General features: G+C 51.1%; 1 protein-coding gene across 1 annotated transcript in view; it reads right to left on the bottom strand.

The window, feature by feature from the left end:
* The window catches only part of TCF4 (transcription factor 4), a 97,204-nt gene that overhangs the window by 32,982 nt on the left and 37,111 nt on the right, over positions 1-27,111 (bottom strand). The window contains exon 6 of the mRNA XM_053931318.1: positions 1,888-1,952. Within this exon, the coding sequence (XP_053787293.1) occupies positions 1,888-1,952 (65 nt within the window). The remainder of the gene's footprint in view (positions 1-1,887; positions 1,953-27,111) is intronic.

The following is a 27,111-nucleotide window of genomic DNA, read 5'->3' as shown; positions in this document are numbered from 1 at the left end:
GGGTTTGTGGGATCACAGGAAGGGAAGGGTATGTGGGATCACGGACAGGGTATGTGGGATCACAGGAAGGGAAGGGATGTGCTCCCAAGTGCAGGAAAGGTTTGTGGGATTGCAGACAGGGAAGGGTTTGTGGGATCACAAGAAGGGTTTGTGGGATCACGGACAGGAAGGGTTTGTGGGATCACAGGAAGGGAAGGGATGTGCTCCCAGGTCCAGGAAAGGTTTGTGGGATTGCAGACAGGGAAGGGTTTGTGGGATCACAGGAAGGGAAGGGATGTGCTCCCAAGTGCAGGAAGGGTTTGTGGGATCACAGACAGGGAAGGGTTTGTGGGATCACGGACAGGAAGGGTTTGTGGGATCACAGGAAGGGAAGGGATGTGCTCCCAAGTGCAGGAAAGGTTTGTGGGATTGCAGACAGGGAAGGGTTTGTGGGATCACAAGAAGGGTTTGTGGGATCACAGACAGGGAAGGGTTTGTGGGATCACGGACAGGGTTTGTGGGATCACAGGAAGGGAAGGGATGTGCTCCCAGGTCCAGGAAAGGTTTGTGGGATTGCAGACAGGGAAGGGTTTGTGGGATCACAGGAAGGGAAGGGATGTGCTCCCAAGTGCAGGAAGGGTTTGTGGGATCACAGACAGGGAAGGGTTTGTGGGATCACGGACAGGGAAGGGTTTGTGGAATCACAGGAAGGGAAGGGATGTGCTCCCAAGTGCAGGAAAGGTTTGTGGGATTGCAGACAGGGAAGGGATGTGCTCCCAAGTCCAGGAAGGGTTTGTGGGATCACGGACAGGGAAGGGTTTGTGGGATCACAGACAGGGAAGGGTTTGTGGGATCACAGGAAGGGAAGGGATGTGCTCCCAAGTCCAGGAAGGGTTTGTGGGATCACGGACAGGGAACTGGATAATCCCTCTGGCCAATCCCAAGGCCACGGACCCCTTGTCCTGCTGCTGTTGCCAGCACTCTCTCCATCCCTGGAAGCGCTCCAGGCCAGGCTGCAGCGGGCTGGGACTGTGGGAGGTGGCCCTGCAGAATTCCAGGGCTGGGAATGGCCCAGAAATGACCTCCCCTTCCCCAGGAGCAGCTTTTCCCCCAGGGAATGCCAGCTGTGGAATCATGGGATGCTTCCCCTTGGAACAGCTCTGGGGCACAGCTCCGGGATCCTGCCCGGCCTGTCCTGGAGGGAAGGGTCACCCACTCACAGCCCCACTTCCACCTGGAACTGCCAACAAATCCCAGTTCTCCACGGGATGGCTCCGATCCCTGTGGCACACACGTTCCCAACTCCAGCCCTTCCCTTGCCTGGGGAAATCAGCTGCAGTCTGGCCCTGCTTTGGAATTTTTCCTGGACACTTTGGAATAGGAAGGAAGCCACGAGGTTCCTGGGAAAGGCTCGGGAAGAACAGGAGGAATGAAGGGCCTGATTAACATTGTTCTTGGAATGAGGGAGGAAAAGTGTCTCGCTAAAAACTCAATTGTCCGCGAACAAAGCGTGGAATTTGGCCACGGAAGGTGCTTTTAGGCTCCCAGTTCCTCCAGAGACTTCCCAAGATGCAAATTCTGAGAGCGGCGAGGCAGAGGCACAAGCGCTCCACCTTTGTATTCCGTTGGCATTTTATTATTTAATTCAAGTCCTCCTCTCCTCCGAGCCGCCGCGCTCCCCTCGGGAAGGCTTTGCCGTTAGCCTGCTGGCCTTGACTTCCAGCCAAAACCAATTCCCAAACAAAAAAAGGGACAGCAAATCATATTTCCACAGCCATTCTTATCCCTTTCACACCGCAGCCCGTGAACGCTCGCATTTGGGGCGTGCTCGGGTCCCCCAGCGTGGGATGAGGCACTGGGAGAGCCCAGGAGCAGGAAAAGCTCCGAGTTCCGCGGAGTTTCACTCACCTGGTGGCAGCCCTGGAGGTTGGAATCTCGGCCATATGATGAGTACGAGCCTCGTTCTGTTTTACCTGGCAAGAAAGGAAAAAAATCCCAGTAAGCGCGGGGAAAACGGGCACAGAGCTGCTCCCAGCCTACCCCGCCCCTGGGACACAGAAAGGGCTTAAGGGGCTCATGCTGCCCGTGCTGCTGGGGAAAAAGGGGAATTTTCCTGTGGAATTGTGCGGTGGCAGCTTGGCGTCCCACCTTCAGCCTCGGCGGGAGCGCTGGCGATGGGCTCCCTGCTCTCCCCCTGTCCCGTTTGGCAGCCCAGAGCCGGGCTGGCAGCACGGCCAGCGGGCGATTTTGGCCATGGAAAGGCCGAGATCCAGGAGGGAAGAGGAGCTTGGAGGCGAGCATGAAGTCATGGCTGAGCAGCACCGCCCCACGCGCTCCCAGACAAAGGGCTGCTCCCAAACCTGCTCCAGGGGCAGGAGAGGGCAGAGAGCATCCCCCAAGTTGCCGGCTCGCCACGGGCTGAGGCGCAGCTGCTGCCCGAGCCGGGCGGTGCCAGGGCGCTCGGCAGCCGCTGCCGGCTCAGCGCCGTGTGCCCGGTGCCATCCCCGTGCCGCGGTGAGGCGGCTCCTCAGACAAAGGATGCGGAGCTGCTTTCATCGCCCCCCAAATATCCATCTCCCGCCTCGGAGCTGCCTTATCCCCAGTGCTTGGGGACTGGAAATTCCTTCTCCTCATCCCAATTTAAGCTTTTGTGTCTCGATTGTTTTCCACGTGAACCCGCACAATCCGTGCGCTGCTAGGAGAACTTTGGATCCGCGGATCCAAAACCCTTGGACGAGCCTCGGGTTGGGACCGCTGGAAACGGTTCCAGCTGGAAACCACAATGACGTTTTAATTGGGAATCGACGACTCCCAGGGCCTGGAAGTGCGTGTGCTGCTCCCATCACCCCAGGAGGGTCGGGAGGAAGGAGTGGGGAGACGGGGGGAATAAATCCCCCAGGAAAAGCGGGATGAGGGCAGGCACCGGGTGCTCCGAGCGGCCCCGCGTTCCCGCCCGCGCTCCGGAAGCTCCTTTGCCATCGGCTCAGGCTCGGCTTAATTTCAGTTGTGAAAAAATATTTATCCCGATACAAAAATAAACCCCCTGCAAATTACAAGTTGTCAGGGATCAGATCCACTCCTATTTGTGTGGGGGAGGAATCGGGAACAGCGGAGACATGAATCATTCCCAGTAATTTGAGTGTTTCCATGACATCAATGGGCACTCGGCCAGCACTCTGTCGAAGTCTGTGAGGTACCAAAGCGGCTCCGCAGCCAGCGGGAGATTGACTTTTTTTTTTTTTTTTTTTTTTTTAGGATTATGCTCCTTGGAAAAGATTGCATCTCCAGCATCCACTTTTCCCACCGAGCCCGTGGCTCCGTGGCTCCCGAGCGAGTTTTGCCTCGGTCGCTTCGTGCGCCCCGGAAAACCCTCTTGGGGACAAAGCCCCGAATTTGGGGAGAACTCAAGGAACCGTTCGACCCTGATAAAATCGTAACCCTCGCTCCCAGCCGGCCAGGAGGGGGGAAGCCTTTCTCCCCAAATGATCTGTCCCTAAATTTGGGATGAGCGGTCACCAGCCTCCCCATTCCCTGGCACGTGCCGAGCCTCGGATCCGCAGGATCTCTGTGCTGCCAAAGAAAAGCTTCTCCCCCATCGCCCTGGATTCCTGGCTTAACAATGCCATGCCTGGCGTTTTCCAGGGCTAGGGAAAGCTCAAGATTCTCCCTCCTTGAGATTTTGATTTGGAAGGGTTCAAAAAAAATAAACAAATAAATAAAAAAAATATAAAAAAAAAGCCCAAGGAGAGAGCGAGCGCGGCTCCGGCGCCGTCGCTTCCCGCCGCATCCACTGCGGAATTTTCGAGCCAAGCCTCCGGTCGGAGAATGCGGCAGCCGCTGCGGATATTTTTTGGCACAAAGACAACGGTGCCAGTGCCAAGCCCCATGGCTACAACTCCTCAAAAGAGGCAGGAGGGGAGCGTTGGGCGCTCTTCCCGCGTGGCCGTGGCTTCCAGGAGAAAAGTCCCCGCTGGAATATCGCGCTGGGGGAAGCGGGGAGACGGCAGGGGGAAAAGAAAGGGAGCAGAGGATGAGCTGGAGGGGTTGGGGAAAGGTTCTGCTCCTTCCCGGCCCTCGGCAGGGCTCGGGGACAAAGGGAGGTGCCGGGCACCGGGGCGCAGCGTAGGGCAGGGGAAGCCGGGCCAGAAATGTGGGGATGCTCAAGGAGCGGCCGCGACGCCAATCACGGCACAGACAAAGGAACTCTTGTTTTCCTGGCAAACGTGGAATTCCAGCTCCCTGCTCCCTGCACACCTCCAGGAAAAAAAAAAAATGCCCCTCTCTCCCCAAACATCCCCTTTGTGCTTTGTTGAAGGGGCACAAATCCTCCCGCAGAGAAGCCATGGAGGAGCTGGGGAAATGAATTAGGGAATCGCGGCGGCTTCCGAAGGAAAAACGCCACTCGTGCCACCCTTCCCTGCCCTGCCCTTGGTGCTTTTGGGGAGCAGAGGAGAGGAAGTGAAAGGATTTCTGTAAATTCTTTGAACTCAATATTTCCTTCCTTGAAACATTTTTTTTGAAGGGATTCATCCAACCGGAATATTTGAATTCCTGCTATTTGGGTTTGCTTAGGCTGAGGAAAACTTGGCTGGGGAGAGCAGAAATTCTTGGGAATTGGGAATTTAATAGCTCCACATTTCCAGCTGTAATTTTGCTTCCATCTATTATTTTATTCCTGGATTTTTTTTTTTTTTTTTTAGGAATTAAGGAGCCCGATGCACTTCCCTTTAAGGGACAAATTAAATCACAAAATAAATGACAAAAAAATTGACGAATTCAATGCCAAATTAAAGTAGAATTCCCAAATCACACCAGGAACGGGGAACACGAAGCCGGAGCTGTTTGGGATCAAGTTCCGAGCGAGGGGACGGGCTGAAATTCCCAAATCCCAATTAATGAGCACGCAGGAATTTCTGCTGCTGCTGGGGGATGCACCAGCCACCTGAACTCGGCCCCAATCCTAAATTTTGGCATCCCAAATTCTCTTCCACTTGGGTTGGAGGAGAAAGGGAGGATGGACGGGAGTGAACGGCTCCAAACGCGGATCGATTATCCTTTAAAAAATGGGGCTTTTTTTTCCCCTTAGAGATCCCAAATTGCCTCGTTTCAGCTGAGAAATCCAGCTACAATTTGTGGGGAATTATCAATTACCCAAGGAAAACCTCATGGAAATAAATGAGGATTTTCTCCTGCCTATCCAATGCCTGTGAGCACCTCACCGGTGGAAAAAAGAAATCCATAAAAATATAAAATATTTATTTATGCCTGTCCTGTTTTCTCTGTGGACACCTTCCCGAGGTTTTCCTAGAAAAAATGGGATTCAAAATCTCCTGCCCACCGAATTACCAGAGGAGCCAGCAGAGCGCTCCTGAATTTTTTGCAAAACTTCGGAATAACGTTCTTTAGAAGAGAATTTTTTTTTTTTTTAAAAAAAAAAAGAGGGAACACAAAAGGGGGAATTTTCCTGGTTGCAGGAGCAGATCCCTGGCACCAGGAACAGCTGGCGGGAGCTCATCCCTTTGTGCTGCGCTCGCCGGCGCGGCTCCGGGCGCTCCCGCGGGCACGGAGCTGGCACGGGCACAAGGAGCCGTGGGCATTGTCCCCACGGAGCCCAGGTGCTCCTGCCGTGCCAGCTCGAGCCCTGCCGCTTTGGAGGTCCCCCCATGTCCCAGTTTTTCCGCGTGAGCTCGGGAATATTTGCCAGCACAAAGGAGCTCGTCCCTAGAAATGGGAGGTTGTTCTGTGCTCCCTGGCAAGGCCAGACAACAAAAGCGGGAGAAATCGGGGCTTTCAGGTCGGGGAAAAAATCAATCCCAATAATTGGAAGGGAAATCAAGGCCAACAGGAGATGTTTTAGCCGGGAACGAGGCAGGGATCGGGAGGGATCGGCTCCCAGCAAATCCAGGAACCGTCGGAAACAAAGCTCCGGAGCTCGCCCGGCGGAACCGCGGCAATTTGGGGTGCAAATTCCCAAATGTGCCCAGAGCGCCCGCCGGCACCCAGGGCGTCCCGCGGGAAGGGGATCCCAGGGCGTCCCGGCGGGATCCACGGGCGATGCCAGCCCGAGCCCTCGCGGGCACATTCCGCTCGCGGGGATATCTGCTAGCCCTGCTCTCCATCCCCGGAGCTGAGGATCCAAAGGGAACGATGAAGGGAAGCTGCCCCGCGCGTCACCGCTCCGGAGGCAGCAGCACAATCCCCAACGTCGCAGGGATTAATAAGCTGGATATCGAATCCACGCGCTAATTGCGAGCGGAATAATAAACTTCCCTAATTAAATTAGGGATTTATTGAAACAAAACGCCCGTTTCTTCCCAGGCTGGCGGGAGAATATGGATATTTAACGAGGAGAGGAAGCTGAAAATTCCTTGGAGCCGTGGGAGGCCACACGGAGACGCCGCGAGGGGAAGAACAATTTTGGGAGACAATCCCCGGGTTGGGATTTTTCCACCAGCTCCTTTTCCTCTGGGACGTTGTGGAATTTCAGGCTCGGGGAGATAATGAGTGAACAAGCCGAACACCTGGAAATATTGGGAGAGCAGCAAAAACTCCAAGGAAAAACGTCGAGCGCGTCTCACCCTTGCTGTCCTTGGAACGTACCAGGGGAACGGAGCGTTGGGAAACGGAATCAGAGGAAAATCCGGGTTTGGGGGGGTTGGAAGGGGATCGCCCCGCAGCGGTCCCTCCTCGTGCGGGCAGCTTTTATCCGGGCAACGCTCCGAGGAGACGGAGAGCGGGGCCCAAAGGCGGGAAGAGCCCAAAGGCCACGCGGGACACGGGCAAAGAGAGCTACAGAGCTGGGATCTGGGATCCACGGGCACCTGGACACAACACCCGGGAATGCTCCGGCCTGAAGGGACCCTCACGTGGCGCTTGGAGGAATTCGGGATGGGGAAAAGGAGCAGAGAGCTCCGGGACCCCTTCCCATGGACGGCTGCGAGGCCAAGGCAGGAGGGTGGAGTGAGGGGTCCTGTGGGCCCCTTCCACCCAGCCATTCCCAGATTCCAGGATCCGGGGGCACCTGGGAGGGCCACCGCCCCTTGGAATGCACGGGATAATCCTTATTATATCCCTAAATATATACATAATATCCATATTATTGATAAATGGCCACCACTCTTTGGAATGCACGGGATAACCCATACTATATCCCTAAATATATACATAATATCCATATTATTGATAAATGGCCACCACCCCTTGGAATGCATGGGATAACCCATACTATATCCCTAAATATATACATAATATCCATATTATTGATAAATGGCCACCACCCCTTGGAATGCACGGGATAACCCATACTATATCCCTAAATATATACATAATATCCATATTATTGATAAATGGCCACCACCCCTTGGAATGCATGGGATAACCCATACTATATCCCTAAATATATACATAATATCCATATTATTGATAAATGGCCACCACTCTTTGGAATGCACGGGATAATCAATATTATATCCCTAAATATATACATAATATCCATATTATTGATAAATGGCCACCGCCCCTTGGAATGCACGGGATAATCCTTATTAAATCCATTAATATATATATAATTATATTATATGTATAATATGTAATTAATTATATGAATTATTATTATTTGTAATAATATAATATCCATATTATTGATTAGTGGCCACTGCTCCTTGGAATGCACGGGATAATCCATACTATATCCCTAAATATATACATAATATCCATATTATTGATAAATGGCCACCACCCCTTGGAATGCACAGGATAATCAATATTATATCCCTAAATATATACATAATATCCATATTATTGATAAATGGCCACCACCCTTTGGAATGCACGGGATAATCATTATTATATCCCTAAATATATCTATTATATTTATATTATTGATAAATGGCCACCGCCCCTTGGAATGCACAGCATAATCCATATTATATCCCTAAATATATACATAATATCCATATTATTGATAAATGGCCACCACCCCTTGGAATGCACAGGAAAATCAATATTATATCCCTAAATATATACATAATATCCATATTATTGATAAATGGTCACCACCCCTTGGAATTCACAGCATAATCCATATTATATCCCTAAATATATCTATTATATTTATATTATTGATAAATGGCCACCGCTCCTTGGAATGCACAGCATAATCCATATTATATCCCTAAATATATATCTAATTATATTATATGTATAATATATAATTATACATATGAAATATTATTATTTGTAATAATATAATATCCATATTATTGATAAATGGCCACCAGTCCTTGGAATGCACAGGACAACCCATATTATATCCCTAAATATATATTTTATATATTATATATATATAAAATATATAATTTTATATATATACATAATAAATTATAATTATATACATTATTATTTATTATAATTCTATAATATCCCTATTACTAATTAATGGCCACCACTCCCTGGAATGCACAGGACAATCCTTATTATACCCCTAAATATATCTATATATAATATCCCTATTACAAATTAATGGCCACCAGTCCTTGGAATTCACAGGATAATCCATAATATATTCCTAAATATATATACATATAATTATATTATATATCTATAATTACTTATAGATATAAAATTAATTATGATTATATATATATATAATTTATTGTAATTCTATAATATACATATTATTGATTAATGGCCACCACTCCTTGGAATGCACAGCACCATCCATATTACATTCCTAAATATATCTATAATTATTTTATATATATAATATATAATAAATTATATATATAATTTTTATATATATTTATAATTATTATTTGTAATAATATAATATCCATATTCTTGATTAATGGCCACCACTCTTTGGTGGCCATATTATATCCCTAAATATTGTATATTATTATATTATATCCCTAAATATTATTATATTATATCCCTAAATATATATATAATTATATTATATATAAAATATATAATTAATTACATATATAAAATTATATATATATATTCTTATTAATTGTAATAATATAATATCCACATTATTAATGGCCACCACTCTTTGGAATGCACAGGATAACCCATATTGTATTCCTGAATATATTTATGTATAATATCCATATTATTAATGAATGGCCAGACCCCTTGAAATGCACAGGATAATCCATATTACATTCTTAAATATATTTATGTATAATATTTATATTATTAATGAATGGCCAGCACCCCATGGAATGCACAGCACCATTTATATTAAATTCCTAAATATATTTATGTATAATATTTATATTATTAATGAATGGCCAGCACCCCATGGAATGCACAGGATAACCCATATTGTATTCCTGGATATATTTATGTATGATATCCCAATTATTAATATCCCAATTATTAATGATATTATAATATCCCAGCACCCCATGGAATGCACAGGATAACCCATATTGTATTCCTGGATATATTTATGTATGATATCCCAATTATTAATATCCCAATTATTAATGATATTATAATATCCCAGCACCCCTTGGAATGCACAGGATAACCCATATTGTATTCCTGGATATATTTATGTATGATATCCCAATTATTAATATCCCAATTATTAATGATATTATAATATCCCAGCACCCCTTGGAATGCACAGGATAACCCATATTGTATTCCTGAATATATTTATGTATAATATCCCAATTATTAATATCCCAATTATTAATGATATTATAATATCCCAGCACCCCATGGAATGCACAGGATAACCCATATTGTATTCCTGAATATATTTATGTATGATATCCCAATTATTAATGATATTAAAATATCCCAGCACCCCATGGAATGCACAGGATTACCCATATTGTATTCCTGGATATATTTATGTATGATATCCCAATTATTAATATCCCAATTATTAATGATATTATAATATCCCAGCACCCCATGGAATGCACAGGATAACCCATATTGTATTCCTGGATATATTTATGTATGATATCCCAATTATTAATATCCCAATTATTAATGATATTATAATATCCCAGCACCCCATGGAATGCACAGGATAACCCATATTGTATTCCTGAATATATTTATGTATGATATCCCAATTATTAATATCCCAATTATTAATGATATTATAATATCCCAGCACCCCATGGAATGCACAGGATAACCCATATTGTATTCCTGAATATATTTATGTATGATATCCCAATTATTAATGATATTAAAATATCCCAGCACCCCATGGAATGCACAGGATTACCCATATTGTATTCCTGGATATATTTATGTATGATATCCCAATTATTAATATCCCAATTATTAATGATATTATAATATCCCAGCACCCCATGGAATGCACAGGATAACCCATATTGTATTCCTGAATATATTTATGTATGATATCCCAATTATTAATGATATTATAATATCCCAGCACCCCTTGGAATGCACAGGATAACCCATATTGTATTCCTGAATATATTTATGTATGATATCCCAATTATTAATGATATTAAAATATCCCAGCACCCCTTGGAATGCACAGCCCCACCCCTGAGGAATTCCTACAAAACCACAGCGGATCCTCGCGTGCAGACTGGGGGCTCCGTTCCTCATTGCTACCCAAGTTCTCTTCATCCCACATATTCCCCTTCCCGACGTTGCCCGTGGCTCTCACTTTGTTCAAAACCCAGCTGGGATTTCTGCATCTTCTAAGGGGACACAGCAAACCCCGAGGTTCCCAGAGGACGGAAAACCAGCAGATGTCCCCAAATTGGGATGGAATTCCCTCTTACCCCCATCAGCAATTCCCTAATATGGGGAGAACCGACACGTCCCAAATCTTCCGGGGGTTTTTTTGGGCTGGGGATCCACACCAACTCCCCACGCGGTCTCCAGCGGAACAAGGAGAGGCAATGGGGACACGGCACGGAGGGATGGATGGGATTTTGGGAATTAGGAATTCCCAGAGAAGCTGTGGCAGCCTTGGGAGTGCCCAGTGCCAGGCTGGAATAAGCTGGCACAGCGGGAGGTGTGCCGGCCGTGGCATGGGCTGGCACTGGGTGATCCCTCCGGTCCAAAGCATTCCACGATTCCCTGAAGGGGAGACACATCCCAACGACCCCACAGCGATGGGAGCTCCTCATCCATGGGAACTTCTCCCTCACATCCCATTCCTACTGCACAGCTCCAGAACATCCCGAATTTTAAAGCTCTGTATCCCTGAATTCCCAGGATGCTGACTGCCCAAAGATCCCCATTTTGAATCCCTGAATTCCCAGAATGCTGACTGCCCAAAGATCCCCATTTTGAAGCTCTGAATTCCCAGGATGCTGACTGCCCAAAGATCCCCATTTTGAATCCCTGAATTCCCAGGATGCTGACTGCCCAAAGATCCCCATTTTGAAGCCCTGAATTCCCAGGATGCTGACTGCCCAAAGATCCCCATTGTGAAGCTCTGAATTCCCAGGATGCTGACTGCCCAAAGATCCCCATTTTGAAGCTCTGAATTCCCAGGATGCTGACTGCCCAAAGATCCCCATTTTGAATCCCTGAATTCCCAGGATGCTGACTGCCCAAAGATCCCCATTTTGAATCCCTGAATTCCCAGGATGCTGACTGCCCAAAGATCCCCATTTTGAAGCTCTGAATTCCCAGGATGCTGACTGCCCAAAGATCCCCATTTTGAATCCCTGAATTCCCAGGATGCTGACTGCCCAAAGATCCCCATTTTGAAGCTCTGAATTCCCAGGATGCTGACTGCCCAAAGATCCCCATTTTGAATCCCTGAATTCCCAGGATGCTGACTGCCCAAAGATCCCCATTTTGAAGCTCTGAATTCCCAGGATGCTGACTGCCCAAAGATCCCCATTTTGAATCCCTGAATTCCCAGGATGCTGACTGCCCAAAGATCCCCATTTTGAAGCTCTGAATTCCCAGGATGCTGACTGCCCAAAGATCCCCATTTTGAATCCCTGAATTCCCAGGATGCTGACTGCCCAAAGATCCCCATTTTGAAGCTCTGAATTCCCAGGATGCTGACTGCCCAAAGATCCCCATTTTGAAGCTCTGAATTCCCAGGATGCTGACTGCCCAAAGATCCCCATTTTGAAGCTCTGTATCCCCGAGTTCCCGCTCCCCATCCCTCGGCCGGAGCGCGAAGGCCGAGCCGTTCTTCCCTGGCACAATCTGTTGGGAGCGGGCCGATTTAAACGGATCTGACGTGCAGCCTGCCGGGGTCAGTGCCAGGGATAATGCCCTGGAAAATTCCGTGCCATATAGGTCACCCTCTGCGGGGGAAGCGCCCGCGCCTGCTCTCGCCGTCTCCGCCGCGATCCCTCATGCCGCAGCCCGCGGCTCGGAGCGCGACGCGAGCGCGGAGCCGAGCGCTCGGAGCACAAATCTGCTTCCAGGCCGATCCATTATATCTGACAAGTTAAATGTTCCATGGGAGACCATATGGCACCGGAGCAGGGCCGGCGCTGCGGCGGCAACTCGGCAAATGCATCACAATTAAGGGCTCTGACTGCACGCCGCGCTTCCAGCCGCGGCCCTGCCGCGCCTTCCGCGGCCTCGTCCTGCTCCGCCAGGTGGGCGGCCGGCTCCTGCATGGCTGGCCCCAAAAGCGGGGGTGCCGTGGCCAGGAATCCGCTACAGCCGGGCTATCCCTGCTGTGAACGAGCACAAAAACAAGATAATGAGGGTAACGGGATCCCGGAGCGACGTGGCGTGGCATGGGATCGGAACGGGATGGTCCTTAGGAGACCTTCCGACCCAAACCTGCCGTGACTCCACTCTTAGAGATCCCAGAGAAAGGCAAGGCGATGGAAAAGATGGGAACGGCTCCAAATGCCCATTCCCAAAGCCATCAGGATGTCACCAATCCCTATTCCCAAAGCCATCAGGAACGTCACCAATCCCTATTCCCAAAGCCACCAGGAACGTCACCAATCCCCATTCCCAAAGCCACCAGGAACTTCACCAAATGCCCATTCCCAAAGCCACCAGGAATGTCACAAACCGCCATTCCCAAAACCACCAGGAATGTCACCAATCCCCATTCCCAAAGCCACCAGGAACGTCACCAATCCCTATTCCCAAAGCCATCAGGAATGTCACCAACCCCCATTCCCAAAGCCATCAGGAACGTCACAAACCGCCATTCCCAAAACCACCAGGAATGTCACCAATCCCCATTCCCAAAACCACCAGGAATGTCACCAATCCCCATTCCCAAAACCACCAGGAATGTCACCAATCCCCATTCCCAAAGCCACCAGGAATGTCACCAAATGCCCATTCCCAAAACCACCAGGAATGTCACCAATCCCCATTCCCAAAGCCACCAGGAACGTCACCAATCCCTATTCCCAAAGCCATCAGGAATGTCACCAACCCCCATTCCCAAAGCCATCAGGAACGTCACAAACCGCCATTCCCAAAACCACCAGGAATGTCACCAATCCCCATTCCCAAAGCCACCAGGAACATCCCATTTCCCAAAGCCACCAGGAATGTCACCAAATGCCCATTCCCAAAGCCACCAGGAATGTCACCAACCTCCATTCCCAAAGCCACCAGGAATGTCACCAACCTCCATTCCCAAAGCCACCAGGAACATCCCATTCCCAAAGCCACCAGGAGCATCACCAATCCCCATTCCCAAAACCACCAGGAACATCCCCCCATTCCCAAATCCCCATTCCGTAGGTTTCACCAAACAATTCCCACATGGAAACAGAGCGGCGCTGCCGATCCCAAAGATCTCCCAAACAATTCCCACATGGAAACAGAGCGGCGCTGCCGATCCCAAAGATCTCCCAAACAATTCCCACATGGAAATAGGATTTTGTCCTCGTGGCCATCCCTGGTTCTCCCATGGGAAAACCTCATGGAAAACCTTCCTTGGGATGTTGCAAATGGAAGTTCATTTTCTTTTCTACCCCTCCCCACTCCCAGTTTGGGGTTGTTTAGATGAAAACTCTCCCGACGTTTCAGCTGACGCTGTTTCCACACTTTTTGCATCCCAAAGCCGTGGATTTAGGGGGGAAAGCCCCAGTGGCAGTTGTTGTGCGGAGAAGGGAATGGCGAAGCTCCCAGAAGCGCCGGGACGAACGGATCTCTTCCGATTGCTTACAGGTGCCATTCCACCATCTGCCTGGGCACCCTGCCCGCCCCAAAGGAAATGATCCCAAAAACAAACCCCAGCAACGCTTTCCCACCAGAACAGAAATTCCCTTTGGAAGAGCGAGCTACTAAACACCCCGGTTCTTTGGGAAGAACGCTTCTGCTGGGCAGGGAAAAGAGGGGAAGACTGTGGAATGGTGGAATTGCCCTGGATCAGCCCCATGCCTCCCCATTCCTGGGGCTCCTCGCATTCAGAAGTCAGGAGAGAGCGCAGCTCGGGATCAAAGGGAATGGAAACAGGAGGAAAAGTTTTCCTCAAATTCCTGCGGCCCTACGGAAATCAGGCTTGTTTTTCTTGCCTGCTTTTTTTTTTTTTTTTTTGGGAGGGGGCCAGGGCTGGAAGGAGTTAACGGTTCCCTCCCCTTCATTTGCATCTGGTGCTTTTAGTGTGTGTGTGTGTTTTTTTCTTCCCTGAAAAAGTTGGCAGAGCCGCCGATTTTCCATAATGCAAGCATTTGGGAATTGTGAGCGGAATGAAACCGATCCAATCTCCTGACTGCGACATGAATTTTCATTAATTACAACCTTGTCAGCAAAAGCATTATCAAAGCTGAATATGAAAATGCTAATGAGTTCTCATTTGCATATTTTTCTTTGTTGGAATGTCATTAATTATTACATTTTATGATGATGAATGCAGCTGTCGAAGCTCTCCGATGCATAATTAGCCATCAGAATGCCAGGAGCCGATCAGCAGTTTTGGGGGAAAAGGAAAAAAAAAAACAGGGAAAAGGGAAATAATCCCCCAAATTTCCCGACGGCTGGCGCCCAATCCCCCTAAACTTTCCGCGGCCGACGCTCCTCCCGTTCCCAGCCCGCTCCGGGAGCGGGAGCGCGGGGATGCATTTCTCCTGGGTTCATCTCCAATTATTTGGGATTTTTTTTTTTTTTTTTTTTTTGCCGCTTCCACAATCGGAGCAGCTCTTAATAAAAAAAAAAAAAAAAAAAAATCGTTATTCCAGCTTAATTAATGCCACGCTTAATTATAACACCATGATGTCAGCGGTTTTAATTAAGTATTGGCTCGGGTACAAGAAAACTCCTCGCCGCAGTAAGAGTCGCTCTCCGCGGGTTCCGCGGGTTCCGCGGGCGGCGGCACCGAACGCGGGCGGCTCCGCGGCTCCGCCGCCCTCCGCGGGCTCCGCGCGGGCTCCGCGGCTCCGAGCGCGGCGGCCGCTGGAAGGCAGCGAGCGAGGAAGGAAGGAAGGAAGGAAGAAGGAAGGAAGGGCTGCGGCTGGAACAAACAGGAGGAGCGGGAGCAGATGGGCCCATTCCACATGACCAAGCCAATCAATCACAGCTGAAGGGCCCAGGTGCGGCGCAGCCGCGCAGCAACGCCCCATTTCACAGTCTGTCACACACAGCCCTGGGCCGGCAGCGCTGACCCCGCTGCCAGCGCGGCCCGGCCCGGCCCGGCCCGGCCCGCAGGAGCCCGCTGCACGCAGCTCCCTTCCCTTCCCTCTCCGTGGTCCTACAGACCCTGTCTGTGATCCCACACCCTGTCTGTGATCCCACAAACCCTGTCTGTGATCCCACAGACCCTGTCCATGATCCCACACCCTGTCTGTGATCCCACACCCTGTCTGTGATCCCACAGACCCTGTCCGTGATCCCACAAACCCTGTCCGTGGTCCCACAAACCCTGTCCGTGATCCCACAGACCCTGTCCGTGATGCCACACCCTGTCTGTGATCCCACACCCTGTCCGTGATCCCACAAACCCTGTCCGTGATCCCACAGACCCTGTCCGTGATGCCACACCCTGTCTGTGATCCCACACCCTGTCTGTGATCCCACAGACCCTGTCCGTGATCCCACATCCTGTCCGTGATCCCACAAACCCTGTCCGTGATCCCACACCCTGTCTGTGATCCCACAGACCCTGTCCGTGATCCCACACCCTGTCCGTGATCCCACAAACCCTGTCCGTGATCCCACACCCTGTCCGTGATCCCACAAACCCTGTCCGTGATCCCACAAACCCTGTCCGTGGTCCCACACCCTGTCCGTGATCCCACAAACCCTGTCTGTGATCCCACACCCTGTCTGTGATCCCACACCCTGTCTGTGATCCCACATCCTATCCGTGATCCCACAAACCCTGTCTGTGATCCCACATCCTGTCCGTGATCCCACAAACCCTGTCTGTGATCCCACATCCTGTCTGTGATCCCACAGACCCTGTCCGTGATCCCACAAACCCTGTCCGTGGTCCCACATCCTGTCTGTGATCCCACAAACCCTTCCCTGTCCGTGATTCCACACCCTGTCCGTGATCCCACAAACCCTGTCCGTGATCCCGCACCCTGTCTGTGATCCCACAAACCATTCCCTGTCCGTGATCCCACAAACACTTCCCGTGATACCACAAACCCTTCCTGCCCTGGGGAGCACGTCCCTTCTCTGTCCATGATCCTACACCCTGTCCGTGATCCCACAAACCTCGTCTGTGATCCTACAAACCCCTTCCCTTCCCTTCCCTTCCCTTCCCTTCCCTTCCCTTCCCTTCCCTTCCCTTCCCTTCCCTTCCCTTCCCTTCCCTTCCCTTCCCTTCCCCTCCCGGGCAGTGGCACCTTCCCTGTGCCAGGCTCCTGCCAGCCTGGCCCTGGGCAGTGCCAGGGCTGCCCCATGGAATCCCACACAGTGCTTTGGGGTGGATTTTAGGGATTTTGTCTCACCCCAAGCCCTGCCACGGCAGGGACACTTTCCATAGTGCAGGTTATTCCGACCCAGCCTTGGGCCCTGCCAGGGATCCAGGGCCAGCCCCAGCTGCTCCGTGCCCCCTGTGCCAGCAATTCCATGCCCATATCCCCCCTGGCAGTGGAAGCCATTCCCCGTGTGCTGTCCCCAGTCCCTCTGTGGCTCTCCCAGGATATTCCCCAGACCCCCAGCACTGCAGAGGGCAGGAGGTCAGGAGGGAGCCCCAGGAGCGGGGATGAGGAGTTTGCCCCGTTCCACGGGGGAGGAATGATGGATAAACCTGCCCGTTCTCACCCGGGGGATGGCAATGGACCCGGCACAGGCTGAGTGTCACCTGCCCCCCTCCCCATTCCCACCCCCTAAAATCCCCAGGGAGAGCCGCAGGAATCCCAGGCACATCCTCCAGGTGCCATCCTGCAGGTGCCATCCTCCAGGAGAGGGGAGAGCCGTGAAAAGGAGCCAGGAGAAAGGCTTTTGGGACTTGAGGAATCCGGAGATGAGGGAGCAGGTCCCCTACGGAGCCTTGGGAACGCCCCCACATCCCAGAATATTCCGGGGGTACCTGCTCCCCGTGCAGCCGCTGCAGAGAGCAGAACTGAAGCTTCCCAGGTTGAAAGAAGTCTCTATTTCCACACCCCCCCCCCGAATTTGCCGGTCCTTTGGAAGCTGCCTGAACTGCAACAGCTGCTGCATTAATAATATAAAGAAAAAATGGAATTTCTGAGAGGATTCAAGGAAGACATAAAGGCGCTGAGATGAGAATTCCAGCTCCTCCAGGCAGGCTCATTATGAACCACCCGGCTTTCCCGGGAAAGGCTGGCAGTTGGTTTTGTCCCCCTCACCTGGCCGGAGGTGTTGCCCTGGATCGATTTTCCACACATTTGCGTGGATAAACTCCCCCCTTTTTTTTTTTTTGCCTCCAAAGGAATGGCGGCACAAAAAGCAGATGTGAGCGCCGGGTCCTTTCAAAGGAAATTTCCCCAAGCCCGGCCGATTCCAGCTCCGGATCAAAGGCACTGAAAGATCCATCTCCTCCCCCTTCTCGGGCAATTACCGGGATTTCAAGTCCTTTGTACGAGGCTGGACATGGGATAAATAAGGCTGCTGGGTGCTGTGCTCACCTTCCCAGGGATGGGAACCATCTCCCTGCCAAAGCGGCCGAGGAGCAGCCGAGGGCTGGAGGAGCTGGGCAGGGAGAAGCCCGGTGAATGCCACGGCCAGAGGAGGGCAGGGAGGCCACAGATGCTCCTCAAGTTGGGAAAACTCCACGGGCCTCCAAAAGGAGAAGCCCAGAGGCACAAAAGCACGTGGGAGAGATCCAAAGAGCCAGGCTGGGAGTCCAGCCCTGGCACAGGGGCCAGCCTGGGACGATCCTTAAGCTCCTTCCCAGCCAAAGCATGCCACGGTTCCGTGGTTTGTCTCTCAGGAGTTCTCCAAGTCCGTATTTCTGTGTGATCCCACGGGAGCAGTGAATCACCAGAGCAGCCAGGAGCCCGGTGCTGCATTTCCAGCTCCACCCATCCCACACACCCACGGGACACACGGGAACATCCCTGAGGAGCACCAGGCCAGGTCTGCCGTGGTTCTCCTGCTGACCTTGACAAGTCACAGCTTTCCAATCCTCCCTCTAGGAAATCCCCACTGGACACAGCGCCGGGATTTCTTTGAAAAGGACCCAAAGCATGGAAGGAAACTGAAGGATACGCTCAGGAAGGAGGAAGCAGGAGAGGAGGAATGTGCTCCATATTCCTTTGTCTTTTCTGCCTGGCTCCTGCCATCCCGAGTTTTCTCCTTTCCTGACTCCTCTGTCCTTCATTATCCTCTTTCCTGGTGTTATGCTCCGAACTGGCAAAAATTCCCGACTGCACAGGCGTGAAAACTGGCCCGAATTCCAAATATAAGCCCCGATGTAGGCCAGGGTATATTTGGCAAACACAAATCCTTGCCAGATTTACACAGCTCTAATAATAAGGTGACAAGGACCGCGGCAGGATTACGGATGCGGCCTCCCTCATCCCCACCAAGTGCCAAAAGACTTTACTTTGACTTTGACTCAACCTTTCCGCACGGATCTCACCTCGTTAACTCCGGGGGGTGGGAAGGGGAGGAACAGGAAAGGCCCAAAAGAGCAAGCAAAGCTCTTCCAGGCTTGGGACGTGCTGGTTCCCATCAGCGCCCGGATCCGGCCTCTCCCTTCAGCAGGAGCAGAGCCCCCGGGAGGCGCTTCCAGGATTCCCTGGGGGTTTGCAGCCCCAGCAGAGTCCACGTTCCCGTTCCTCCTGTCGCCCTCTTGCCCTCCCTAGCCACGGGAGGAGTGCTTTGGACATGTTGAGAGCTGATTCCCACCTCGCCGCGTGTCTGGCTGCTCTGCTGTGTGCTGCCACAGCCACAGCTGTGGGTGCCCATCCCTGCCGGTGCTGGAGCAGCCTGGCATAGGGGAAGGTGTCCCTGCTCATTGCATGCGATGATCCTTAAAATCCCTCCCAATCCAGGCCATTTTAGGATCCTACAATCCACCTGGCATGCTCTCCTGGCCTCTCCCTGAACCAGCAGCTTTCGGGGAATACTTCCCCCAGCCCATCTTCCCTTTTCCCTCTGCTCTCCCTCTCCACCGCAGCAATTCTTTCACTCTGCACTCGAACACGCAGTTGGTGGTTGTGATCCTAAAGCCCTTTTCCAATCTCAACGATTCCACCATTCCATCTTGAAAGCGTTATCCTGCGGAGTGAAACTGATGATCTTTAAGATCCCTTCCATCCCAAATTCTACAACAATTCAATTCTAGCAATAGCACATTTTTAGGGCTGGACAGAGCCACGGCCAAGGCAAGTCCCATGTCAAGGGCATCTCTCGCCCAGCTCCACCAAAGCTGGATTCGATATTCCCTCTTTTTTTGTTCCCCTCATTCTGTCTCCTCAGCAAATCCCATGACACGATGGAGGAAGAATGTGGCCCCGGGGAGGGCAGGCGGCGTTTCAAAGGCCGCTCCTTGCCGGGCCTCTCCAGGTGCGCGCCACATGAGCCGGCCCCGGCACCGCGAGGGCCGCGGGGCGATGACAGCTCTGCGCGGCCGATCCAAACCATCCCACATGCAGCACGATATCAAAGGCAGCCCGAGGAGCCTCTGCCGGCCGAGGAGGGGGAGCCAACGCCGCAGTCCCGGCGGGAAGGGCGGGATGGAGGAGTGGGAGAGGCGGCTGGGGCCGCCGCGCACCGCTAACGTTTGCGGGGCCGCGGAGCGCATCCCGAAATGCCGGCTCCCCTCGGGGCTGGGAGCACAAAGCACTCCACGCTCAGTTCCAGGGGCCTTTGAAAGCCCCCAGATCCAGTCTCCCACCCACGAGACTGAATTCCCTGTTTCTGGCAAACAGATTTGAAATGAGTCACCAAGCAAGCCCGTGAAATCCTTCAGGAACAAAAGCTGCCCACGGGGTTATCCCTGTGGAAGCTGAGGGCACTGAGGTGGATGCTTGGATGTTTTTCCCTGTAAACATGACATAGACCTTTCTGTCTTTATTTAACAATTCTGGGATGGCTCCTCTCTGCTTTAATCCATCCACTGATGTTCTCACCCACCGTGTGATCACCCAGTCTGGAATAATCCCTATTTCCTTCAATATTTCTTGCCTCTCTCCTGGGAAATTTAGAGCCGATTCTGGCATCTGTTCCCCGTCCTCTTTTGTGAACACTGAGGCGAAAAATCCATTTATTTTTTAGCAGTGTCTACATCATCTGTCAATAAATTCCCCTTTCCAGCTCTAAGAGGTCCTAAAATTCCCTGTCCTGGCCTCCTCCTCTTTCCGCGTCGCGATAAATCCGTCGTGATTGTTTAGCTTCACCGCGAGCCCGCTGCTGCTTTTCCCTTTGCTTTCCTCCCCAAACCCAGCATTTTACATCTTTTATTCCCCATTTCCTCCCTTGCTTTTCGTTTTCAATCCAGCCCGTTTTTCCCGGGCAATTCCCACAAATCCAGAGAGAGAAATACAAACGCGCGCAGTCGGGATATTTTGTCAGCCTCGTTTCTTTCCCCCCACATTTAATCACCAGCCAGAATATCCCTCTTTTTCAGGACTAGGGAATGTTCAGCCCGCAGCTGCACAGGAAAAGTTTGCCGGATAAATGGGAATACTCTGATTTCAGTTAGAAAGGAATATAATCTAATTAAAGTCCCGCTGGTTCCTGTTAACTCCGTGCTCCGGAGCTTTTTATTTCACGTGGTCCCGGGATCAAAGCCCGGCCCCGGTCCCGGCTGCCTCGTCTGGTGTGAGAACTGGTGCTGCCCTTAATTCCGACCATATGGCCGCAGGGATCTGTTGGCACGAGGCTGGGGAGAATTCCCGTGCCCTCGGCCTCGGAGCCGGAGGATCCCAGCTCCTCGGAGCCGCCGCGCCGCCGCCGCTTCCCGAGAAACTCAAACCTGGCCTCCGAAAGCCAAAGGCTTTTCTGCCTCTTCCTAGGGAAGGGAAGGCTCACCTTTTGTCCTGGATGGAGAGGGAAAAGCCTGGAGGGAATGCAGGGGGTTTTAAGCAGGCCTAAAGCGTGAGGCTCAGCCCCCGCCCGGCCTGGCACCGGCAGCTCTCCGGCTCTTTTTGCAGCACAATCCAGCCAAAGCTCCCCCAAAAAGTTGATTTTATTTATCTAACTCCTCCTTTAATTCCCCATCTCTCCACGCTGGGAAGTTCAGACTTCAGGGCCGGGCTGCGAATGCTTATTAATTAAACTCGGCTTTGTTGGACACTCTGGGCTTTAACTAAGAGCATAACAAACCCTTTGTTTTTCCCTGCTTAACGGAGCGTGACTGCCTATGGAAATGACCCACTAATTCACCAAATTTGTTTTGTTTCCCAGATTTTCCCACATGTCCATTTTCCAGCTGTAATGCAAATCTCCGCCCGCAGCCGGTCGCGTCCCCCCGAAGAGCGTCGGGACCTTGGGGTGATGCAGTCATTAAGGGGCTGCAGCCACTTCAGCCAGACAACTTCAGCCAGAAAGGCCCAAAAAGCAGCAATTCATTCTTAAACCCTTTTTTTTTTTTTTTTGGGAGTGGTTTCAATTTGATTTGCATTTCTTTGTGTGGTTGGGGTTTTTTTTTTTAAGAATTATTTTGAATCATGGAATGGCTTTCTGTTGGAAGGGGTTTGAAAATTCATCTTATTCCAATTCCTCATTCCACCTCCCCCTTCCCAATTCCAATATATCTACAAATTGAGATCTCCCCTCTCCAGGAGTATTTTCAGTGAGTCACTTCCAGGTTTCTCTAAACACCCAAACAGCTGGGAGCTCAAAACTCCCTCTGCCCCCAGCCTCAGCTCAGCTGGAGAACAGCAACAAAAGCTTCTTGGAATGCCAAGCTCCAAGAGTCCATGGAAGGGGCAGGAGTTTTCAAGCGCTGCGTTTCACTGGCAAAGCTGCTTCTCTGTGCAGGAGGCACAAACGGGAGCCTGGAAATGGGAGCCTGGATCGCTGAGAAGGGACTGCAGGCAGGAGGCTGGGATGGTGGGCAGGAGTCTGGGATGGTGGGCAGGAGTCTGGGATTAAGGACAGGAGTCTGGGATGGTGGGCAGGAGTCTGGGATGGTGGGCAGGAGTCTGGGATTAAGGACAGGAGTCTGGGATGGTGGGCAGGAGTCTGGGATGGTGGGCAGGAGTCTGGGATGGTGGGCAGGAGTCTGGGATTAAGGACAGGAGCCCAGAATGATGGCCAGGAGTCTGGGATTGAGGACAGGAGCCCACCCAGAATGATGGCCAGGAGCCCAGAATGATGGCCAGGAATCTGGGATTAAGGACAGGAGCTTTCTGATGGACAGGAGTCTGGGATTAAGGACAGGAGCCCAGAATGATGGCCAGGAGTCTGGGATTAAGGACACGAGCCCAGAATGATGGCCAGGAGTCTGGGATTAAGGACAGGAGCCCAGAATTATGGACAGGAGCCCACAATTATGGCCAGGAGTGTGGGATTACAGGACAGGAGCCCAGGATTAAGGACAGGAGCCCAAAATTAAGGACAGGAGCCCAGAATGATGGCCAGGAGTGTGGGATTACAGGACAGGAGCCCAGGATTAAGGACAGGAGCCCAGAATTATGGCCAGGAGTGTGGGATTACAGGACAGGAGCCCAGGATTAAGGACAGGAGCCCAAAATTAAGGACAGGAGCCCAGAATGATGGCCAGGAGTGTGGGATTACAGGACAGGAGCCCAGGATTAAGGACAGGAGCCCAAAATTAAGGACAGGAGCCCAGAATGATGGCCAGGAGTGTGGGATTACAGGACAGGAGGTGCTCCTCTGCCTCCAGAGATGACGACTCCAGGTTGTCACACAAAATAACTCCTTCAAAATGCTCGGGGCTGTTTAAGTACAAATGGCAAGGAATGTAAACTTCCCTGCAAAGTCTGTAGGACAAACTCATATTTCAAGGCTCCGCTCCTGCACATGAATTGCCACAGTCGACAGTTTCTATTTATACATCTGCTGCTGCTTCCCAAAGAAATGGAGATGTCCTTGTCATTTCTTTTCTCCAGGACTGCAGTTGAATGCTGAGCTCGGAATCCTGACTGGCAGCACTTACAAATCCATTAACTCTTGATTGGGAATGGGAATTTTTACATCTCTGCCTTGATGGCTGTTTGCGAGCACCTTTCAAGGCTCTGCTGGCCAGGAAACCATGTGGGGTTTGGGTTTGGGATATCTCCAAGGATGGAGAGTCCCTGCAAGTGTCCAAAGCCAGCCTGGACGGGGCTTGGAGCAGCCTGGGATAGAGGAAGGTGTCCCTGCCCGTGGCAGGAATGGGATGATCCTTAAAATCCCCCCCATCCCAAAGCATTCCCTGACTCCGTGACTCGGAAGGCAGCACAAGGTTGCTCCAAGCCCCATCCCTGAAGTTCCTGGATAGTTTTGGCCGTTCCCCTCCCGCCTCCCCGTGTCCCTTTCGCAGCTGCCATAACAGAGGTGGTGTGAAAAGGAATTAATGTTCCCGCCGTGCCAGACACTGAGGGAGAAAATCCCAAATCTGCCAGGCTGAAATGTAATCCCATTTGAGGAAATGTTGAAATCATTCCTGCAGAAGGTTAAAAAAATATGGAGCGGGCTGAGTCAGATGCACAGCATGGAAAATTTCATCCCAAATGTTTACAGTTTAGCAATTGAAAGCGAGGCCTTTTAATGCTGTGTTGGGTAAACTTCACTAATCTGCAAAAAATTCCAGTTCTCCTCATAATGACAGGAACGGAATCAAAGCAGCCGGGATGAAAAGCATCGGCCGTGGCGATGTTCCGCCCCAGACGGGGAAAATCCCATTAAAAACGGGCACGGGCACCCAGCAGCCAGGGAACACCGGGTGAAACTCGGGGTCTTTGGAGCACGGGGAAGCACAAACCGAAACATTCCTGCTTGGCAAAGCGAGGGAGGGATGCAGTGCTGAAGAACTGGCACGACAGGATATTCCCAGAGCAGCTCCAGAGGTCAGCACATCCAGCAGTGGCACCCAGAGCCTGCATGGCATCACAGATCCGTGGAATCTGCTGCCTTGGAAGGGATCCACAGGGCTGGATCATCCAGTGCAACCCCTGGTCCTGCACGGGGCGATCCCACACGCTTATCCAAAGCTCCTGGAGCTCCTCCTGGCAGGAAGAGGCTCCACCAAGTTCCACGGGGTTATAAAGCAAGTTTCTCCTTGTTGGAAGGGGATTGAGCGGGATAAAATCGTTCCCCGAGAGGACACCTGGGAATGGGAGTGGCAGGGACAAGCACCACATGCTGGGCCTGGGGACAGGAATAGTGGTGGCCTTGGCTGGACTCAGCGTTCTCTTTTCCAGCCTTAATAATTCCATTACCCTGAATCCATTCCGTCATCATTGCCACTATCACTGCCACTGCCATTGACATTGCCATTGCCATTCCCACTGCCATTGCCATTGTCACTGCCATTCCCATTTCCATTCCCACTGCAATTCCCATTGCCATTCCATTGCCATTGACATTAACATTCCATTGTCACTGCCATTGCCATTGTCATTGTCACTGCCATTGCCATTCCCATTCCCACTGCCATTGTCATTGTCACTGCCATTGCCATTCCCATTCCCACTGCCATTGTCATTGTCACTGCCATTGCCATTCCCATTGCCACTGCCATTGCCATTGTCATTGTCATTGCCATTGCCATTCCCATTCCCACTGCCATTGCCATTGTCATTGTCATTGCCATTGCCATTCCCATTCCCACTGCCATTGCCATTGTCATTGTCATTGCCATTGCCATTCCCACTGCCATTGCCATTCCCACTGCAATTGCCATTGCCATTGTCACTACCATTGCCATTGCCATTGCCATTGTCACTGCCATGCCCATTGCCATTGCCATTCCCACTGCCATTGCCATTGTCATTGTCACTGCCATTGCCATTCCCATTCCCACTGCCATTGCCATTCCCACTGTTATTGCCATTGCCATTGTCATAGCCATTGTCACTGCCATTGCCATTGTCATTGCCACTGCGGCTCCCACTGCCATTGCCATTTCCATTCCCATGCCCATTGCCATTGCCATTGCCATTCCCACTGCCATTGCCATTCCCACTGCAATTGCCATTGCCATTGTCACTACCATTGCCATTGCCATTGCCATTCCCACTGCCATTGTCATTGCCATTCCCACTGCCATTGTCATTGCCATTGTCATTGCCATTGTCACTGCCATTGCCATTGTCATTGCCATTGTCACTGCCATTGCCATTGTCATTGCCATTCCCATGCCCATTGACATTGACACTGCCACTGCCACTGCCATTGTCACTGCCACTGCCATTGCCATTGTCATTGCCATTGCCATTCTCACTGCCACTGCCACTGCCATTGCCATTCCCATGCCCATTTGCCATTCCCCCTGCCATGGTCACTGCCACTGCCACTGCCATTGCCATTCCCATTCCCATTGCCATTCCCATGCCCATTTGCCATTCCCACTGCCATGGTCACTGCCACTGTCACTGCCACTGCCATTCCCACTGCCATTTCCATTGCCATTGCCATTGTCACTGCCATTGCCATTCTCACTGCCACTGCCATTGCCATTGTCATTGCCATTGCCATTGTCACTGTCATTGCCATTGTCACTGCCATGCCCATTGCCATTGCCATTCCCACTGCCATTGCCATTGTCACTGCCATTGCCATTTCCATTCCCACTGCCATTGCCATTCCCACTGCCATTGCCATTTCCATTCCCATGCCCATTGCCATTCCCACTGCCATTGCCATTTCCATTCCCATGCCCATTGCCATTCCCACTGCCATGGCCACTGCCATTGCCAGTGCCATTGCCATTCTCATTGTCACTGCCATTCCCACTGCCATTGCCATTGCCATTCCCATTGCCATTCCCGCATGGCACCACGTGTCATCTCCCAGCCCAGGCCCTGGGTGCTGCTGCACCCATCCCACTTCCACAGGGAGCCACAGCTGGGAAAACCCTGGAGCCGGACCTTGGAGAAACATCAGGGACTTCCCAAATTCCTTCTCAGGAACTTTGGAATCCTGGTTTCTTACTACCTTGCCCAGGTGCCTCCAGCTGTGTTTTCACAAAGCAAAGCTAGGGAAAAGAGCTTTTCCTGGAGCGCAGTGCCAGGCGGAGGAGGGAGAGAGGCTTGCTCCAACAGTGTCCTACGGCTCCCAGCCATTTCCCAACACCCAGGGATGAGGGATGTGCCTCAGAGCTGTGGAACGAGCCATGGCAGCCACAGCTCCGTGTTGTGCTTGGAGCGGGCTCAAGGCTTTAAAGGGAGGCGTTTGCTCCGCTCGTGGATGGAGCACGGGCGGGATCCTGGCCCAGCCCGAGCATGACCAATATTTTGACATCATTTATTTACTTTAATCAAACTCATTAATCAGCCTTAATTAAAGAACAGAGCAACGGCTCCCTCATAAACCTCTAGCACAGAATCCCGGGATCGTTCCAGTTGGAAAAGATCTCCAGGAGCATCGATGTGGCCGCTGGCCGACCCCCACCGTGTCACCCAGCCCTGAGTCCCTGGGACACCTCCCTCCCACTCCAAACAATGTTCCCAGTGTCCCCCACCTTCTATTTCTCTGCTCCCTTTGGAATTTATTTATTAGGATTTCAAAAAGCTTTTCCTGTTTTAAAAATCCCGTTCCAAGTGTGTCCAAGGAAAGAGCCCAACTGAATTTTGCATCACAAATCCAGCATGAAAACGCAGTTATAGATACAAGACATAGGTAAAATATAGGTAAAAT

This window comes from Vidua chalybeata, chromosome Z, assembly GCF_026979565.1.
Source record: "Vidua chalybeata isolate OUT-0048 chromosome Z, bVidCha1 merged haplotype, whole genome shotgun sequence".
NCBI classification, from domain to species: Eukaryota; Metazoa; Chordata; class Aves; order Passeriformes; family Viduidae; genus Vidua; species Vidua chalybeata.
This window is presented reverse-complemented; position numbering and strand designations above follow the sequence as displayed.